This window comes from Abramis brama, assembly GCF_963993115.1.
Source record: "Abramis brama genome assembly, chromosome: 5".
Classification (NCBI taxonomy): Eukaryota; Metazoa; Chordata; class Actinopteri; order Cypriniformes; family Leuciscidae; genus Abramis; species Abramis brama.
In genome coordinates, this window is record NC_139967.1 from 25,719,836 (window position 1) to 25,741,186 (window position 21,351).

Consider the following 21,351-nt stretch of genomic DNA (forward strand, 5'->3'; position numbering starts at 1 on the left):
TACTGTATAATGATAGTTGTTTTTTAAACATCTATATAATCATTAAATATGATCACATAGGCTAGGTCTCTTCTCACCCAGAACAGTGCCGATCTTATTAGTGAGCACAGAGTCGGTGTGGTCCAGCCACCCTCCTCCAGACAGGCCCTCTTTAAACCGGCTCAGGATGGATTGGTTACTCAGCAACACCACCAAGATCAAGAGAGCTGCCGTCACTGTGCTAGAGTGAATGTGTTCTTCCATAAACATCAGCAACCAATCAAAACCCAAGGTGCGCACAAGCTCATCACATGCTCTGTGGGAGGGAGCAGAAAGAATTTAGGGGTAGGGTGATTAATATGAAGGCGAAACTTACAAACGTATGTTATAATGTTTTAAGTCAACAGGCTTAAATGGTGTTTTCTGCTATTTGTTCATACACTAAGAGCACTGTTAAGCAATAAAAGCACCTGGGCCACGCTAAATAATTTTGGACACATATCCGAAGTGTCCAGTTCCATCTGTATCCAGTCCAAGATATCATCCCCAATCCAGCAGGCTCAGGTAACAATGTTACAGATGCTGTAAAATGCAGTGCAGCTCTCTGAGGTCTAACAATCCCCCCATGATTTAATAAGGAGCATCACTCACTGTGCATTAACGGTGTTCTTCTCTTTGCAGCTGAAGAGCTGTTTGAGCAGGATATCCAGCAGTCTGTTCCGCAGAAGAATCAGATTGGACGATAGGAGGCCTCCAAACTCATCATCAGCCCCTGGACAAACACCCAAGAAGAAGATTAAAGGTGTGGTCACATTTAATGCTGCTTGGTGAAATTTTGTGGGTCATTTCAATTGATATCTGCATGATTGGGAATTTTGTTTAAGGGTGAAACTTTCCCATGCAGATTTTCCATTTTCACACAAATTTGATGTTGACCAAAATAAAGCTGCTGCTAGGATTGAAAGGTGGTCTGAAAATGGTCTGATTTGTTAAGAGAGTGATGTTAAGATGAAATGTTTCTTAGATACTAAGCTTATTTGAAACTTAAAAAAAGATGACCAACCTCTATCGATCTTCTCCTCATTGGTGTTCTCCATAATGACAAACTTCTCACAGACTGCAAATGTTGGTAATGTTGAAGAGATGAACTGCCCAAACCTTAGCCATAAACAAATGAACAAATAATTTTTTTTTTTTTTTTTTTTTAGATAATTATGTTTTAAGTGCATTTATTATTGTAATATCTATCCAAATCATTCTTAGACAACGGATCTGATTGTCAATTCTGATTCAGATTCAGTCTTCTCTTTTCATACATTTAAAAATGTCTACATCTCTGTGTCTACCTGAGCAGGTCATACGAGTTGGGGAAGCCCTGCAGCAGGAGACTGAGGACATTGCCGATGGCAGCGATGGTGGGCTGAGACAGAGACTGATCCCTCAGGGTCAGCAGCAGTTTGGGGATCAGCTGGAACTCCCGCAATAGTTTGCCATTCTTAGCAGCTTCACTGAGAACAGAAACAATTAAACACTGTGTTAGTGATAATAGTTTAATTAATGTTTATGAATTTAGCAACATCACTCCCTCTAAGGCACGAATAAAATCAGATTTCCTCTCATGCTCTCTCTCTCCCCTTGTCTATGATGTACATATGGCAGAAGACCTCAAAAATCCATTTGATACATTTCATATACCATGTGATTCATTCAATACCATTCAAAAGTTCAGGTCAGTAAGATTTTTTTCTATATTTTGAAAGAAATTAGTACTCAGTATTCAGTAAGGATTCATTAAATTGATCAAAAGTAACATTAAGACATTCATAATGTGAAAAACAATTAAATGATTCTTGAGCATCAAATCAGATCATATTTTAAATGATTTCTGAAGAATCATGTGACACTGAAGTAATGGCTGCTGAAAATTCAGCTTTGCCATCACAGGAGTAAATTAAATTATAATAAATGTAAATATATAGTAAGATAGAAATGCTTCTGGGTCTTCATCATAATGTTAATGCTTAATGTGCACTATCAACCTTCGATAGGGCTTAATAAAAGTTACATTGCATTGCAGAAAGGTTTTTAATAAATTGCCCAGATTCAGTAAGGAATGTTGAAGCACAGATGGATTACCTGGATTCAGTCAGAAGTTCAATGAAGTGCTCGAAGAGAGAGAGGTGCAGTTCATAGGGAGCATGAAGCCAAACCTGAAAGAACACCAAATTATTTAGAAAAAAAGTGGACATCATGAAAAACAAACAATTTTCTTGATCTTTTGAAACAAAACAGTTTCAGAACTGAAGACCACTTAATGAGCCTATTTACAAATGGTCACTTCATGTGTTATTACTGATCGGATATTTATCCGATTTGTTAAAACGATTCCATTTACACTTGGCCCCATAAATGTGTCTGCGCAAAACGAATATAAATCCCATGATATATTAAATTCCCATGCTAGATGCAAATTTAACAGAGTTCTCGTAAATGAAAACAGCAGATATGAGCTGCATTTTATTTATCATCACTTAAGTGCAAGATCAAAGACTGCAAAAGGAGAGAAAGCGGCATCAGCACTGGTAAGTTTATTCACACCTCTTTTAATGAAATCAATTGTGTTTTGAGCTTCAGGATGAATCTGCGAACTTTCAGGTTTATTTGTGACGGTTTTTGATTTTGCGGGGGGGCCATATCTGTGGCGATGCGCGTTGCAGTAGCGCTGTCATATGTGGCTACCGGGAGCCGGTATAACACGCTCTCTCACGTTTATTTTTTGCCATTTTGGGAGGTGTAAAATTGACATATGTGGCTTTAACAACCAGATGCATTTGTCCAGTTTCATCTGGAATGCCTCTCAAACCACCTCCTGAAGTGATTTGAGCGATCGGATTTAACTCTGTCTCAAAAGCGTTTTGGAGGGCATTTACACCTGGTCTTTTCACAATCGGATAGCTATCACAGAGAATACGCTTGAAGTGACCAGTGTAAAACAGGACCACTGAAACTATGTTGCAACAGCAAAACTGTTGGATTTCTAATGCCAGAAACAACAGAAACAAGTGCCTGTAGTTCAGTTTTCAACAAGGTCACTGATCATAGCAGTCTGAGATATTTATAGATCTTGACAAGGTGTTTAAAAGAGGTCAGTTATTCTTTGTACATCCGCTGGATGAGAGTAACTGAAAAATCACAGCACCACTAAGGCTTCTCGTGTGAGCTTCGCACCTCAAAATCACACAGCAGGTCCTGGAAGGCTGTGGAGTTCGGAATGATGGAGGTCTCATGGCCACTATCAACAGTTCCAACCAGAGAGAAGGTCAAGTGCAGGATATGGCTGTTCAACAGAGGCCGTTTCTTCTTCAGCAACATAGCCAACAGCTAAAACAGAAGACGCTCAGTTAAAGAAGATCTTTCAGGCAATGATCTAAAGCTGACAGGAAAAAAAACAACAAAAACTGAAGGTCATGCAAAAGAATTATCTGCTATATTTTTGTTAGTCTACTCATTTCAGGATTCAGTGAACCGATCAGTTTAAAACAGGCTGCAACCCAACATTCAGCCATTCATTTTCCTTACACAGTGACACCACAATCAACATCAGCTCTATGAAACATTGCATTCTCTATACAGACCCCATTAACGCAGCAGAGAAATAAAACAATGCACCATCTGTTATGCTTAAACCAGCACATCCCAGCATGCCCCACCCGTACGAACCCCCACTTATCACATCAGTTGGCTGTCACCAGTCACAACAGCCCAGGCTCGCTGTTAGCATTTAATTTGCCACCTCATTGGCTCATAACATCCTACAGCTACAGCTGCAGAGAACAGAGGACACCCTCAGTTCAAAGTTCACAGAGTTATTGTTATTGCAGCCCACCTGGTAGCCTTTGATACGCTCCATCTCCTTGCTAGCTAGCGGGTTGCTCTTGACAACACAAACTAACGCTTTTACTGCAGCATAGAGACCCTCTACGTCTGATGCCATGGCAACCAGGCCCAGAATGGCAGCTGCTCCACCGATGTACTGGAGGTTGGTGGCCACTGGTTTGGTTACGAAGGCGCGAACACCTACATGGAACAAGATTGCAGCTATAAATACATGAACATTGAGTGAAAGGGCCGGTTTATTGGAGAAGCTGTGCTGTGCCTTTCCATTGTCCATTCTGCAAAAAATCCTAGCAGATCTCCACTGTCCTGGTGAAAACAGCACACACACTCACCCAGGTAACCGATGATTGCAGATCCAATGGTCCTGGCTGGTCCGTTGAGATGGCCCACTGCATTATGGACGAGCTTGACTGGTGTGGCACTTTCATGAGAGGAAACCCCAAGCTGAAAGGGGATGAAAATATCACTCTGAGCAGCTTTCCAAAAGTGATAATTCAAATAATTACAGTTCTGCAGAATTGGAACATTCTGAAACCCCTTGGAGGTTTATTTAATAAATATTTTAGCTAACTTTCAGCTACCAAAAAGTGGCCAATACTAGAACTCAGCAGATGATCCCATAAAATGACTTTAAGTCTGCCGTTTTCCACAAAAAGCAGTTTAATTTTAATAAAGGGGTGGACAAGGGGTAAATAATGTATATGAGTTAAAGATTTTTGTTGATTTAGGCTTTCAGCTTGCAATAACAGTAAGGTACAGTACAAGCTGCATTAAACATTTACCCTGAAGAATTCTGCATCAAATGTAAAAAATAAAATAAAATACACTACACATCCCATACACTACCTTTTAAAAGTTGGGGGAGAAATGAATCCTCTATTCAGCAAGGATGCATTAAATTGCTAAATTGCCATAGGTGACAACGAAGACAAATGAAACATTTTTCTGTTTAATTTTTTTTTTTTAGCTTTCTATTTATCAAAGAAACCTAAAAAAAATGGTTTCCACAAAAATATTAAGCAGCACAACTGTGTCCAACATTAATAATAATAATAATAATAAGAAATATTTTTTTGAGCACCAAATCAGCATATTATAATGACTTCTGAAGGATCATGTGACACTGAAGACTGGAGTAATAATGCTGAAAATTGCAGAAATAAATTACATTTTAAAAAACAATATTGCTTACAGTCATGATTACTTCGTGGTTGTTCAGTTTGATTTGAACAGGAAGTTATCCATATGACAATGTCAAAATATTAAATGTAATGCAAAATGGGAACTTTTAAAATATTAATTTAATTGTTTTAATTTATTACATTAATTCATCAATGTTTAATTAATATTTAATTAAAATTGGCTTGTTTATTGTTTAAAAAATGAAAGAAATATCGTAACAAAAACTTTTTTTTTTTATTAAAATGATTGCATTAAAAATATATATAATTTTAGCATTAAGAAGCAGGAAGAGGGTGAGACTGCTTACCTGTTTGGCGATGGCTTTGCTGTCCAGTTTGTTGTAGACCTTTCGTATCTTGGCCACAGTGAGACTAGATACAGAGTGAGCAAAGAGACTGAAGGAGACCTTCTCTTCAGGGACCAACGCAACAGGACAGGGCGGCACAGCCTCAGTCTTTGAGTCTTTACCTGGAGATATGAGAGGAAACCCTGTCACTATTATCAAGCCACAACAAGCAACTAATACCTGCATTTTGCTAAACAACACATGCAAGATAAAATATTTAATCAGTACAACACCCATTAATTTACAATACAAATCTACTTTTAAGATTAGTTACTTTTTAGTCTCTAGTTATCCTCCTAGTGTGATATAACAGGTACTTACATGGCAGGTAAACAGCTTGGAAACTGCCAACATAATTGGGTCCCAGCTCATAGATGGCAGCCACACTGGCCGCAGGCAGCACCTCCTCCAGAAAGTGAGTGGGCCCCAGTCGCCAGACCAGAGTGGAGAGCTGGCGCTGGGCCGGTGGCGTGCCGATGTAGCTGTACACCGTGCTCATCACAGGTGGGTTTGTGGAGGCAGAGCCACCGGGAGCATTGTGAACGTAGTGCAGCTACAAAGAGACACAAAAGAGGAGAGTGTGACCTTATCAGTTTGCAGGGCGGGGCATTTTATTTATTTTTTCAAATGTTATTTTACTTTCTTTTTTTTTCATATTTTACATTATAATGCTAAATACAGGTGTAAACAGGGTCTAAAACGTTTTGAGCTTGGCCACTTTCGATCACTTCCAGAGGTAGTCGAAAACACATTCGATCTGATTGCTTTCCTAGTGTAGACACTCATGTGGTTTGAACGGTTCATGGTTTGAAGATGGAAAGCAAAAGCACAGAATGATGTGCCTCATTGCTACAATATGCGTTTTAAAATCAACTAAAAAAAAAAAATCAAACATGTTTAATATACTCTGACTGGATGGATTCATAGTCTGAAGCTAAAACATCAAAGCCTGTGCCCATCATACACTATGCAAATTTCTGTACAATCAGTCAACTCAAATTTGCAAACTGTCTTTGATGTAATCTCGTCCAGACTTAAAACGGGGAAAAATCTAGGCAGAAAAAAAAAAAAAGTGTATTCCAGCCTTAAGACTTAAATCTCTTGATGTAACTAGCCAACAGCTGACGTTTTACCCCCATATGCTGCTTAGTGTTAATTTTGGACCCAGCATATGATTTGTGTGTGACAAACAGGTAACGAAAACATTTTTTTAGGTTAATCTGTTTGCCAAAACACCAGTTTTGAGCAATGTCAAATATGACCTTTGTGCATAAAAGATAATAACGCCACAGTAATGTTTTCCATTACTTAAGTCAAAACAAAACAAACGTGTCCACATCAGGAGCTGGGCCACACCTTGACCGTGCTGACCATCTGGCCATCGATGTAGAGAGTCGCCATGCTGTTTTTCAGCATTCCTTTGCTCATAACCAACACCAGGTGGTGCCACTGTCCCTCGGTGATGAGGTCAGCACAGCGGAAGCGAGCACAGCAGGGCAGGATCTCATAGAAGGAGGACTCCTCACTGAAGTCATCCACTGAGAGGGGAGAGAGGAAATGATGTCACGTCACTAACCACAGACAAAGGAACTTTTCCTCTGCATTTCAGAAGGAACAGGCTCTTAAATGCTACATAACAATGGCTTAATTGATAACAGTTTGCCTACAAAGCAAAAGCGTGGTGACATCAAAAGCTAAATTAATATTTAAAGTCCCCCTGTGGTGAAAATCAAGTTTTTAATGTTGTTTATATGTCTATGTAAAATGTGTTTTTAATATGGTCCAAGACAAACCATGTACAAATTCATAAGTCAACACCATTGCTGAGTATTTTCTCTTTGTGAACCATAGACAGTCTCAAAATCATGGTTTGAAATCGCTTAAATATGTCATTTTGGTGATCAAAGATGAGTTTTAAGGGATAAAATCATTGACTACAGGGGGACTTTAAATGATTATTTTAAATGTTTTAATAATTTGTTTAATGTGTTCACAAACAACAGCATTAAACATATGCTTTAATAAGCTTATTTAACCTGCGTAGAGGAACAGAGGTTGAAATGGTCATCTAATTCACAAACATTCCACATCATTAAAACTTTGCTGACTAAAGAGCTAAAAGAGGAAGTTGTAAGAAACACTTGCCGTAGGTCTGAAGCAGCTCTTCCTTGGTGGACACGATGAGAGATCGGTCCTTAGCAGACAGCACAATGGCCAGGCACACGTAGTGCTGCTCAGACGAGGTGGCCCGTCGCACCACCGTGATCAGACGCACAGGGTGACTCTGGGGTGGCGTGCTGAAGCGCTCAACGCAAAACCACGTCGAGTAGCTCAGGCCAGACGGGGGTGGAAAGAAACGCTCACCTGGAGAGATGAAAATGAGGATATTTAATATTAGTGTGTATTAGACAAAGTATACAGTGGGTTTCCAAAAGTCTGAGACCACGTTCGAAAAAAAACATTTTTGTTTGTTTTTCATTACAAATGGCACTACTGTTCAAATGTTTGGGGCCAGTAGTTTTTTTTAATGTTTTGAAAGCTCACCAAGGCTGCAATTTTTTGACAAAAATACAGTAAAACAAGTAATACTGTGAAATATTATTACAATTTAAAATAATGTTTTCCATTTCAATATACAATTTATTCCTGTGATGACAAAGCTGTATTTTCAGCATCATTACTCCAGTCTTCATTATTACATGATCCTTCAGAAATCATTCTAATATGCTGATTTGGCATTCAAGAAACATTGCTTATTATGATCAATGTTGAAAACCATTTCATATATGTTTTGTATTTTCATATTTATTTTAATCATTTATTTTCAAGTTAAATTTTTTTCTTTTTATATGGTCTTGGGACCAATATCTTCACAGAATAAATCTCCCTGGACTTTGCATAATGATCTATCAAGCAGAGGTTCTTGAAAATGTACACTAAATCCACTTTGGCTTGTACCCTAAACCCAGGAAACCCCTGGAAGAGAGACAGGAACAATGAACTAGACTGCAGGGGATCTGAATGAAACTCTCTGAGGAAGAAATGATGATGTCATCGCCAAAAATAGGTCAGAGGATATGAAGCAGGAGTCTATCTATAAATACTGAAATCATCCATTTACATTCAAGAGAGAGAGAGAGAGAGTTGGGAGGATGAACGAGAGCAAGAGAGAGACAGTAAAATAAAGAAAGAGGAAGTGAGAGAGATGGAGAGGCAGCGAGCCCTGAATCACCTTCATTAATACTACATAGGCACTTGTACACCCACTCAGGGCTGCTGTGAGCCGGTGGTGCTCAAACAGGAGTAAAGGCACACAAACAATTTCTGCCAAGCTCTGTCAAGTTTGCCTCTTTTCTCTAGACTCCACCATCTTTGCTAAAATTCCGTCACAGTGCTGTGCTCCTGTTCCCTCTACCTCCCGCCTGTCATGAGCCAAGACGCTTCAAAAATTCTGTCAAGCTTGCAATGCCATCATTTGCCATCCCAAATCTGTAAACTCAAAAACCTACTCAAAAATGTTAGATTCGCAGCTGTTTGGAATACTTGATTCTGATTGGTCAATCACATAACAACTGATAAACTATATATCACCGTTGTCCATTGGCAACATACCGGTGCTATTTTTATCCCTTTCATTTCATCCCATGGCCTTTTTATATCAACAAAAGTTAGAATAGCTAATTGGCAACATCTTGTGATTCAAAACATTTAAGACTTCAGTACTGATTTTAGTATGCATTTAAAGCTGAGCAGTTAAAGCAGGTAACAAAAACACAGTTGGATTTAAAATGGAGGATTTTACAGTATTTTAAAATACTGTACCTAAGGCTTCATTTATTTAATAAAAAAGTCAAATTGTGTTTTTATTATTATATTATCTGGAATATTATTACAATTTAAAATATATATTCTAATAAATAATAAGATCTATTCTGATTCAATCCTTTGATGGCAAAGCTAAAATTTCAGCAGTTACTACTCCAGTCTTCAGTGTCACATGATCCTTCAGAAATCATTTTAATACACTGAGTTGGTGCTCAAGAAATATTTAGTAGTAGACAAACAAACAGACAGACAGACAGACAGATAGATAGATACTGGTAATATTAAGGAAGTCAATGGCTACCGTCAACTGTCTGGTTACCAACTTTCTTCTAAATATCATATTTTGTGTTCAACGAAAGAAAGAAACTCATACATGAGGGTGAGTAAATGATGTCAACATTTTCATTTTTGGGTGAACTATCCCTTTAATAAAGATTTCCGAAGGGTGGGAAACTGCTGGCTGCTGTTATGCAAATCATGGGGGTTGGGGGACAGTGTGTTTATGAGCACGTACCGTTTCCCATGCCACTGACCACCGCCCCGTCACTGACTCCAGATGTGTTGGCATTGCTGGACGGTGCATTGTGAGGGGCCAAACTAGGCAAAAACAAACAGCTGGAGAGAGAAGATTGAAAATAAAAAAATAATTTTCATTTATCAGGAATCCCAGCAGCTCAGACATTTCACACATTTCACTCTCGTCTCTCAGTAACAGTCATAAAATGTGGGAATATTTCACATTCTGCATAAAGAGGAGATGTGGATGTTTATTTGTGGGTGTCATGCCTTATGTAACAATGACAGAGTGTGCTCATCATAACAGCACTAAATTACAAACATCCACGAATAAAACTGACTCAAACACCAGCAGATATTACTAAATGTCAGAGAAGCAAATTATGAAAATAGGTGCGACCCAATGGAAGACTCCTACTTCATTAAACATTCTGCCATTCATTAAATTAAACAGAAAACCACCAAGTGTCACTCAATACAGCTAAACGAGTCTCTTTGGAGGCTAATTAACCCTGACAAAGGAAGCCTTGAATGTCATTTTAATATTGAAAAAATGGTGGCATAAAAAAAAAGAAACATCCCATTTCACACTAACAACACAAACATCCACCCAAAAACAGTGAAACATGAACACCTCCCATGGAAGTGAGGAAGGGTTTAATTTAGTTCATATGATAAAACTTCCCTTTGAGAACATTAGGAGACGTCCCTATTTGGGGAAAAATTATTTAGTAATAAAAAAAAAGTAAAAAAAAGTACAACTATATATATATATATATATATATATATATATATATATATATATATTAATAAAAAAGTCAAAAAATGTATAATAATAATAATAAAAAATACATATATATATATATATATATATATATATATTAAAAATATATTAAATAATAATAATTTATTTAAATAAGATTAAAAAAAATACAAACAATAGAAGTCTATGTATGCGTGTACACAGGGGGGGTTAATGTCCTCCTCCTCCTCATAACCAAAAAAGCTCTTATCCCAGCTGTGGCAGCACCATTAGGCTGGTCTGCATGGCCCAATACAGAACGTGTTTACATGAATTTTTCATGAAGGCAGATGGGGACCGTGTGTGTACGCGAGAGTTTTCTCAGCATCCGCAAGATGAAATGTGGGCAAGGTACAAGTGATTTTTACATCTTCAATTATTCTAAACTGCATGTCCTATTCAGATGAAGGAGGAAGTATTTAAAGACACAGGAGGATCCTGACTAAGACACATAAAAGACACATCATTTGATTTGCCTGTGCATTTAATGCAGGTTTAATGGAAATTTGTGATATTTAAGTCAGTAGAACTGCTGCACAATTGTTCAAGCCATAGAAAGGCCATTGGGAGACTAACAAAATTCAATCTGTGCACAACTAATATTACTTGAAGCACGTGGGTCTCTCTATTATGTCTGCTGGGTACAAAAACAGAACTGTTGACCTATTTCATACACATAAATCTCCCATTTAAGCAGCTAATAATTTGGATATAAGACAAATGATGATCACTGCGCTTTCATAATTAATGAAAAAAATGAAATATTAAAGATGTGTTATTTTCAGTTTTAGCACGTACCCTGATGGGATTATGTTAAACAGAAACAGATGGAGGCTCAGTGTGGATTCTTTGTTGCGCTTTGAACTGAGATGCGTTCAGAGATGTAAGCGTATTTCAAGCCTCTGTTTTTCTGTGAGCTTTAAACTAGGTCAAGCTTTTAAAAGCACAACACCAGATAAATGTTTGACTGACGCATATATCTGATAAACGCATTCTGAACTGAAGCCAATAAATCTCTGATGCCTGCAAACAGTGACTGTGTGCAAACAATCTTTATCTTCAAAAGATAGGCTAGGCTAGACTAGTGCAGACAGCCTTACCCGAATCCCTCCAATGACGTGTCGAACTCCACGAAGGCGGGTGTGACGGACGATCCATGGAGACGGATGTCATGGGGCGTCGTCATGGAGACCAGGCACTTGACTCGGGTGAGGGGCACGGTGCTGCCCTCAGCTGATCGCACCAGACTTCGACTGATCCGGTACTGGCTATTGTCCTCATTAATTGTGAACACGCTATCCGGCCCAAAACCCTCCATGGACAGGGTCATGCTGTCTGGAGGTGCAAAAGGTCAAATGGTCATTTAGGCTGGTCCCGTAAACTCTCCTGCTCACTTAGTTTTACACTATTAATTAGAATGAGTTAATGGTCAATTGTATTTCTGTTAGTATAAGTGACTTTATACTTGTGGTCTAGTTTCAGCAAAGCTAGCTTGCATAAACTCCAGGTAGCTTACAATGATGCACTGAGAATTCTGCTGAGAAGACCACGCTGGTGTAGTGCCAGTGAGATGTTTGTGGCTGCAGGTGTTAATACACTGCAAGCCACATTGAGAAATGTTATGTACAAATTTATATGTCGGCTGAATAACTCAGAGAATTACATAATTATGGCATTGACCAGCATCAAGTTTAGCACTACACGGTATAAGTCCAAGTTATGGAAGCATTGGTATAGTTGTCTCCTCTGAAGTTTTTTATTGTATTGTGTGTACTGTCTTGCTTTTATTTGGACCTGTGAGTCTGTAATAAAGTTTATTATTATTATTATTATTATTATTATTATACTTTATACTTCAATATGTGCTGTTTATATTTTTTTAAAGAAACATTAGGAGGCAAAAATCCTGTTTCTTGTTAGATATGTTTGATAAACTACTATATAACATTAACATCGCATGAAAAGCATCACATTAAATGTCTGTAGTGAAAATGTTTGTTTCTTTTTTATTAATAGATTTTGTCGATTGAATTTTTATATATTTTTATATATTTTTATTACATAAATATAATATGTAACATAATATCTTAATTATTTAAATGTATTTATGTATTGAAAACAAGAAAATCACGGTTGTAAGCTATTATTACCCAACACTGAATGTCTCAAATTTTGGTAACAGGGAAAAAATAAAAATCTCACATAAATTAAACTGAAAATAAAAATTAAAACCACTCATAATTTTTAGTCTGCCCTCCTGAGGTTCATGATCAATATTCTCAAATTGTTTAGCACCTATCTCATTTTACGAGCCATTAGTTGAAAAATAAAACATTATTTCATTTCAGGCCCTATTTTGTACCCGATTTGTGAAATTACCTTATATAAAATATTCAGTCAATTTATCAAGAATTCTCATACATAATAAATGCCATTTCACTTTCACCCAATGTTGCTGTTTAAAGATTCAAGCAGTGAAACAGAAAGGTAAAAAAATGAATGCTAAAGGTATCTTTTCATTCTGTTTAAATTAGAGTTATCTTAAATAACCTCATTCTGACATAATCTGTTGTGGATATAACCAACAAAAATATCTGCTTTCACTGGACCCTGGACACACAGCAGTATTCCTCAGAGACTATCAACTAAGCAAGCAGGAAACCTTTAAATTAGCAAGCTCAAAAAGGACTCGCTGGACATGGAGAGCTTGGAGAAAAGTAATTTCACTGGTAATTAGGGAAGCTGGGAACTCATCTCCGGCAAAACCGTGTTCAATTGAACGGCTCTCAGCAGGCAGAGTCGAGGAGACCGAGAGGAGAATGTTTTGTTTGATTCTGATGGTGATTGATGGCATTTAACCAAAGACCACAGTCAGTGAAGCCTGAAGTAATGTCCCTCCTTTCACTGGCCCACAGAGAAACCACAGAGACAAGACCACGTAACACTGACACAAACTGTTTACGGGATGGTACAAAAGCACACTGACAGTTCTAACAGTCTTTATGCATTCCTTTTTTTTCTCCTTACTTCGCATTTCAGCTTCATAGCTGAGGGAGCTCGGCTTGTGGACCCGGTACTGCTTCAGGAGCTTTTTGTCCCAGGCACCGCAATTCAGAGGATTCCCTAGTCGTAAAAATTCCCTGGAAAATATATAAAAACATTTTACAGCGACAGCAATAACCCACACAATGAACAGTTGCCTGATCTTCCAGCATAATCACAATACATTAATAGTCCGTAGTTTTTCATCTTTGTCGCCATCTCTGTTCGAAATCTGCAATTGCAGTTATTTTGCGGAATTATCAACTTTACGTGGGTTGTGCCTCGGCATGGCACAGCGCGGATAAATCCAATGTTTTGAGGAGAACGTGCGGCTGTCAGTCGCCGCGCCGGTGTGGATATACTGTAAATCGGAATCACAGATTCTACTTTTTGGAAGTATGACCAACATATGAATTTTCAATGTTGAAATGTCATCTGAACAAATAAGTAACATCCACTTTTGTTCTGACCAACTAAGGGAAAAAAAGCATTGAAGTAAATCGCGCTGATTAAATCTAACGATCACGTCAAACCGTGCAAATTAAACTTTGTTCTCAAATTGTTCATGTTAACAACATCAGCATTGCGTGACTACATTTAATGCCCTTCCGATATTTATCCTTGTTTTCGCATGGGCCCGGCTGCAGTCTCTTTTTTTCTGTAGCCAGTCCGAAGTCTTTTGCATTTTACAACGGGTAAATCTCCAGTTGTCACTGGTGATTGTCATTTGAACCTGGATCCGCCATCAAATTGATAAGTTTAATTATATCAAGTGCTGTGAGAACAGGCTATAAATCTCCACTTCCAACATCCTCGCACGCAATATAGCCTACTAGCCAGGACATCTTCTTTATGTGTACAGATGTGACGTAATGACGCAAAGACATGCTCGAATGTCCCGCGGAAATCCACCAGTATCACTGGAATTAAAAACATTATTACAAGCTTACCGTTTTGAATCGAGCTAAGGCAAGCAGATAGTTTTGAACACTGGCTGGTTATGTACTTGCTCAAAAAATGATTTTGGATCATTTTTAACCCAAAAAAGTTACGGGCTGCAGCTTTAAGTAAATATTGTTATTATTATTATTGTTATCATTATTACATCTATTTGCAGAAGGATTTTTCCAGAGCTGACTGTTGCATGACATTTAAACCAAGATACAAGGCATGGTTTGATTCCTCAAGTGAGCTGGAGTGAACTGCTGTTTTGTTTTTTATTTTGTAGTGAACCGAGTCTGCATCCTTCATCACATTTGACCAGCCATGCGGAAAATTGAAATCGCTAATCCGTTTGACTTGGAGGAGACCCATGGAGAGCTTTGAATAATATTAAGATGCGTCAAATTTGATCATTTTCCTTTTATGCAAACGTAAAGCTGTGATAAGATTGAATCAGAACAGACTGAATCTTCAAGCCAGACTTTAACTGATTCGTACTTGTATAAACAAAAATCAGTTCAAAAGAGCTCACATGTGGGAGACTAATCAATAAAAGGCTGGGGGCAGAAACATGCTCCATTAAGAACCTATTCATGAAAATTCATCACTTAAATAAATATTGCTGAGGCCTTGAGATGTACTGGACAAAGAGCTGGCCCTCTAATCTGCACTGTATCCGTTGTGTAATGTACTGTATACGCTGTATTGTACTGTACTAGCAGCAGGGAGGGCCTCAAAAACCTGTTATATTACGTTACGGTATGTTATGTTAATATACTTGTCATAATATTTTATTATTATCAATAAAAATCCATAAAAAAAAATAATCTTCTGAGCAAACTTAGACTCACCTGAGCACCATCGGCTGTAGGGCCTGGGAGGCCAGTCGCTCAAACATCCTTTGCAGCGGTGGGTGTAGTGGGTGATCTTCGTCTCCCAAAGCGCAGCTACAGCGCTGAAGCAAGCGTGAGTGCAGACCTGCCTCACACAGGATCTGCTGGTTCCTCTCCGAATGCACCAACAGCTGCAGAATGTTAGCAACAGCTAGCTGCAGGTCCAGAGCATGCTAAGGAGCAGAGCAAGGGTGAAGTGAGCTGCAGGACACTTAGTAGTACACTTAATTCACATTGCAGTGGCACAAGCCAAACATAGAATGCTATCACTAGTCAAGTAGGTTCTGTGGACAATCCTCATCACAGGGACAACAAAAACATCAGTGTATCAGATTCTCATTGTGAACCCAGCAGTAGTATCCGATATGGTCTTAATATTTAATTTATTTGATATCCTATAAGAATTGCTCCAGGTTACATACAAATTCATTCATGTCATTAGCATGCTACATTTGCTATCGATTACCACAGAATATAATTTAAATTTGAGCCGATGTGTTGCCTCACATTCTTCAGTTGTTAGCATGTAACTCTCTAGATACTCTCTGTACCTCTCCAGGGAGCAGCTTAGATTCGTTTCTGTGGTAATCGTGGCAAACATAACAAAAATGCTCTCGATAGAGCTTAACTGGGAATGCGCCTTTACACAAAATCCCCAAAAGACGCTTCATTCTGATAAAATCCCTCGATTTTGACAACTTACTGTAGGTAAAAAACAAAATCATGCTTAGGTAACAAATCATTAAACTGATTAAGTGTGAACAAAGTCTTGGCTCCATCTCAAAACCAAGGAAGCACTACTTGGTCATTTAAAGTTTATAATATGGCTGCATATTGAGACAGCCTTCAAAAAACAGATTTTTTTACATTTTTTTTACAGTATACATTTTTTTTTTTTTTTTTTTTTTTTTTTTTTACTGACGGTAAACTTTTGAACTGTAGTGTATACAAACATTTTTGAGGTAGCATCATAGATACACCAAAGTATATGACCATATTTGATGCTGACAAGCTCAGCAACACATTCTTATCTCTCCTAGCTACATGCCAACATTAAGATTTTGCGTTAGGCATTCCCATGTAGACACCAAACAATGTGTCAGTTCACTAGGTTTTGAGATAGAGCCTATGTCCACAAGAAACTCATACCTCGGGCTGTGTGTCAGAAGAAACGGAGGGTAGGAGGTCGATCATTGCCAGCACTGCTCCAGGGTGGATGACTACAGGGTCTGAAGAATGCTGGAACTGATTCCCCAAGTGCAGCTTCAGGTCCGTTATGGCTTTACTAGAAGCAGAGTTGGATGAGTTGTGGTAGCCATGTCTATTGGGAAAGAAAAAGATCACTTAATGTCTCTTCTTAGTCTCATTACTTAGTCTCAGTGTCTGAAAAGAGTAATTCACTTACACATTTTGGCTTGGCCAAATCATTTTCCAGTTAAAAGTTAAAACGCTGAAAAAGCTTAGACAGCTTTTTGAAAGAAGGATGTTTTGGTCATAGTTAAACTTACTCTTAAATACAGCACTGAAATTCCATTTAAAGAATATCAGCTTTGATATAATGTTACTTATGAATCAAAACTTACTGAAATGACTGAAAAAAAGCTGTCAGTGCAACCAGAGGAGTGGAAATTTTTGAAACTGCAAAGCTTTATGGGTAAGCAAAGTAGCTCAACACGGCAGATGAGATGGTGCAGAGGAAGATGAAAGCATGGTCAAGGAGATGATCAAGGAGAGGAAAAGTAAGAGGAAAATTGCAGAAGGCAATCACTCTGATCAGAGGGAGAAGATGAATAACAGTATCCTAAACCAATGTGATGCTCTAAGTTTTCTACGACAAGCAATTTGCCTGTTCACACTGAAAACAAAAATGTAGCCTGGCACAGCACAATGACAGTCAATTATAACATGTTTAATGGACAACTATAAGGAGCGAGCAATGACATTTCTGTGTGGGCAGGGCTACATGTATACATGTGATCAGCTAATTTCCTGTTGCTTGTTGGGGCTTGTTAGAGAGAACATTACATGGAAGAGATACCTTTTTATCACTTTAAGTCATTCTTTTTTATTGACAATTCCATGTGATATCTGTTCAGATTAATGCATACTAAAATTCTACACAATCTTTTGTCTAAATAAATTGAAAATAATAACACTTATATTTAGGCATCAAAAAATTACATTCATTTTAAACTCTGCTAAAGGTTACACTGAACAGCGTTCTTAAATTATTAGTGTTTTTAAAGATTAACTTTAAGTGAGCGCTAGAAGTTGTTAAAGATAATCAAAATGAAAAATAGTGAACATGATTGATTAAACTATATCAACAGATTTACACTACCATTCAAATGTTGACGTTGTTATAGTGTAATTACATAAAATATTACTAAGTAATATTGATTAACTAGCCTACATGTGCTTACTATAGGATTATGTTTAGGGTTAGTTACTTGTAATTGTGCATAATGTACTATTATTACAAAAGTAATTCAACACTGATAATAATTACTGTTTCTTGAGCACCAAATCAGCATATTAGACTGATTTCTGAAGGATCATGTGACACTGAAGACTGGAGTAATGATGCTGAAAATACAGCTTTGTCATCACAGGAATAAATTACATTTTAAAATATATTCAAATAGAAAAAGAGTTATTTTGAACTGTAATAATCTTTCACAATATGACTGTTTAACTGTATTTTTGATCAAATAAATGCAGCCTTGTTGATCTGAAGAGACTAAGAAAACTATTTTTAATCTTATCCAAGACTTTTGAATGTTAGTTTGAATGGTTTAAAAATATCTTATATCGGCAGATTACCGATAAGGTCCCAATATATAGTACATCCCTACAGTAAATGATGACAGTAAATGCTGACTTTCATTTTGGGGCAATACAATCCCTTTAAAAAAACAGAAACAAAATAACCAAGGAAGGTGTGAGAGGAAAGTGAACAAAGGAAGGAAGAGAGAGGGAAACGGACTGGGAAAAATGTGTCCGGTCACTCGACAAGCACAGAACAGAAAAAGAGAGGGAGAAAAGGAAGAGGCGGCAGAAAGCAGTACCTCTTCCTGGCGATTGCTGGCGTGCCCCAAGGAGAGGGCAGCGAGGTCTCGTGAGTCAAGCAGGGGGGCACCTGCTCGGCACGACTACAACGATTCAAACACACGGACACGCGGAGTCACGACCAAACAATCAACATAAAGACAGACCAGACGTTCACACAGCCATACAAACACAAACAGCAGGTCCATACCACACACACCCAGCGTGTGCAGCCAGGCAATGTCAGAGGTTAAGAGAGACAAAGAAATGAGAAAAGAGCAAGAGAGGGAGGCAGTTAGCTCCTGTTGAATTACAGCTCAGGGCACAGCACATAGAACTTAGAAGAACTACAGATCATGCAAATCTAAACACAAGCCCAAAGCACAGCTACACTCAGATAGCATGACTAACGACAAAGATCTCACAAAGCGAGACTTAATGCAGTATTTCTCAACTGGTGGGCCGCAATGTATAGTCAAAGAAACGACAACAAATGTAATCCTACATTTTTCTGATGCGAGACTTTTGAATTTTGAAAGACGTTCGTGAAAGCTATTCACATTTCTGTCCGAGTGCCCGAGGAAAACGTTCTCCCGATTCAGTATCTGCGGTCAGATGAGATGTCGTCAGGCTATATGTCAGTGTCATTATTCTAACGTTATTTTTGTAACTTGTTATGAAATAAAAAGTCTCTCGCCTCAGAAAACCGAGAATATTTTCAGCACAAATATTTCACTGCATGTATTTAGTAAAACCTGACAGTTGTTTTTCAACGCCAAAAGAGGGTTTGCACTGGCGCAAGCTGTTAGTAAATCTGGCCCTTAATTTTTAAAAGTATTTTTATGTGTAAAATGTACTCAACTGAATCACTCGAGATGCCCATCCTCACTAAAGTAAAGTCCTATTAAAATGTCTCAATAAAAGTGAACCGCTCCCATGAAAAGATGGATTTCATTTTCTTTGTTCAGCCATGTTACTGATATCTCACCAAAAAACATTGACCCTTTCTATCCATCAAGAAAAGACTTCTTTTTATACACACCTGTCAAATGAGTCGGTGGCCATCTTGTACAGGTAGATGAACAGCTTGCTGCAGTGCTTGAGTGTGGGACACACGTTTTCTGCAGGTATGATCTCATCCTCCAGTAACCGCTGGAATGGCTGGGCATTTGAAGGAAAGACAGTTGCTGGACCAGCTTTCTTAGCATCAGAAAAACATCCCAAAAGTCGCACTGCATCGGCCAGCTTCTCGTACTGGATCTCAGTGCGAAAGAAGTGTGAGTTGGCAGGGTCGTAACGCATGGCTGCTGTTAGAGTGCAGAATACGGTGTGTAGAAGTTCGAAGACTTTGTTCTGGTTGACCTTCTCCCAGCCGCTGACAGGTGGAGAACAGAGAGAACGCTCCATGGCAACCAGCAGTGAGGTCACGTACACAAAGCCGCCCACCTTGCGGAAGACGGTGCGTGTACGGTGGTTCTCGCGCAGCACAGCCAGCAAAGCCTAATGAGAAACAAAGTTTGTCAAGTGAATTCAAATTTAAATCATACGGATGGAAGTTAATTGTGCAACAAGGATGCTCCTCACTATACAAGTATTTAAAATTTTGGGTTCAGTAAAAAAAAATGTCTTTTCCTTTTTTTTCCCCAAAGAAATTATATTTTATTCAGCAAGGATGCATTCAATTGATTGAAAGTAACAGAAATCTTTTGTAATGGCTTTACTATTTTGAGCAAATGCTGTTCTTTTTTGACCTTCTAAAAACGGAAAATACTGTACCATGGTTTTCACAAAGATATTAGGGGCAGCACAACTGTTTTCAACACTAAATTGTGCATCAAATAAAAAAAACATAAAAAAAGTCTGTTTCTTTTTTTTTTTAAAGAAAGTGATTTAAGTGAATACCATGTGTTAGATTTAAGAATGTAGAGAAAAAGTAAATATATGCAAACTATATGCCTTTTATATATTATATTATATAACATAGAATATCAATGTACCAACATTTTATTTACCAAACTGAAACATTTTGATCATTTGGCAAAACACTGCAGTTGTTCAATAAAACTTTGCAACATTAATTTCAATGCGCGGATATTTTTTCCCACATTTGTTCCATTGTCACCTGCACCTGTAACCAACTTGGGCTGCATGTGCACCCTTATTTCTTCTCAGAGCTATGAATGTGCCTCACCCGCAGAATGTCAGTTTTGAGCTGTAGTTCTGTTGACGGTGCGGAGTGCATAAGGCCGAGCAGAGTGCCCATGTCATCATCTCCAGAAGACGACAGCACCAGCTGCTGAATGATCATCAGAGCGTGCTCACGACACTGACGATACTTCACAATGTTGTGCACGCACCGTGCTCCGCCAAACTCACGGAACAAACCTGAGAGATTGAGATTTTATTGTTAAAAATTCATCTGAGTATCATATAAGCTTGGAGACAAGCAATGTGTTCCAGATTCAACTTTATAGCTTGGCAAGATCTTTAATGTATTGTTTGTGTAAATATTAGACACATCAAGACCGGGCTGTAGTGAGATTTAGGAATGACTGATCACCTCACTGGCAGTGCCACGTTTGGAATTACTCACTTTAGTCATTTTCTGCAACAAAACCATTCTGATTGGCTACCAATGAATAAACATGAGAACATCTGTGAGAGAGAGAGCATTCTGAGACTATCAGCAGTCATGATACAGAAGAGAAATGATTACAGAGCTGAAGTTAAGAGTGTTCCTTAACCAGAGACCTGACTCAGCACCGAGAGTGAGACTACTGCAGGGCCTGAGAGCAAGAAAATTAATTTTGACTCGTCCCTGAGTGCATAAAAAAGGGGAAAACTGGAGCACAATAATGCAATTATAATAAAAGCCTAAG

The 21,351-nt window shown here is 38.2% G+C and overlaps 1 protein-coding gene across 2 annotated transcripts in view; it reads right to left on the reverse strand.

Moving 5' to 3' along the window:
• wdfy3 (WD repeat and FYVE domain containing 3) overlaps positions 1–21,351 on the reverse strand; it is a 75,221-nt gene that overhangs the window by 27,113 nt on the left and 26,757 nt on the right. For both annotated transcript variants that reach the window (XM_084113693.1, XM_084113692.1), the window contains 20 exons: positions 20,664–20,857; positions 19,515–19,972; positions 18,493–18,576; positions 16,574–16,745; positions 15,383–15,597; positions 13,575–13,687; positions 11,648–11,882; positions 9,744–9,844; positions 7,550–7,768; positions 6,761–6,942; positions 5,726–5,957; positions 5,366–5,526; positions 4,209–4,320; positions 3,866–4,056; positions 3,208–3,360; positions 2,116–2,189; positions 1,326–1,487; positions 1,043–1,137; positions 631–751; positions 78–295 (listed from right to left, as the gene is read on the reverse strand). In XM_084113693.1, coding sequence (XP_083969819.1) covers positions 78–295; positions 631–751; positions 1,043–1,137; positions 1,326–1,487; positions 2,116–2,189; positions 3,208–3,360; positions 3,866–4,056; positions 4,209–4,320; positions 5,366–5,526; positions 5,726–5,957; positions 6,761–6,942; positions 7,550–7,768; positions 9,744–9,844; positions 11,648–11,882; positions 13,575–13,687; positions 15,383–15,597; positions 16,574–16,745; positions 18,493–18,576; positions 19,515–19,972; positions 20,664–20,857 — 3,492 coding nt within the window. The remainder of the gene's footprint in view (positions 1–77; positions 296–630; positions 752–1,042; positions 1,138–1,325; positions 1,488–2,115; positions 2,190–3,207; positions 3,361–3,865; positions 4,057–4,208; positions 4,321–5,365; positions 5,527–5,725; positions 5,958–6,760; positions 6,943–7,549; positions 7,769–9,743; positions 9,845–11,647; positions 11,883–13,574; positions 13,688–15,382; positions 15,598–16,573; positions 16,746–18,492; positions 18,577–19,514; positions 19,973–20,663; positions 20,858–21,351) is intronic.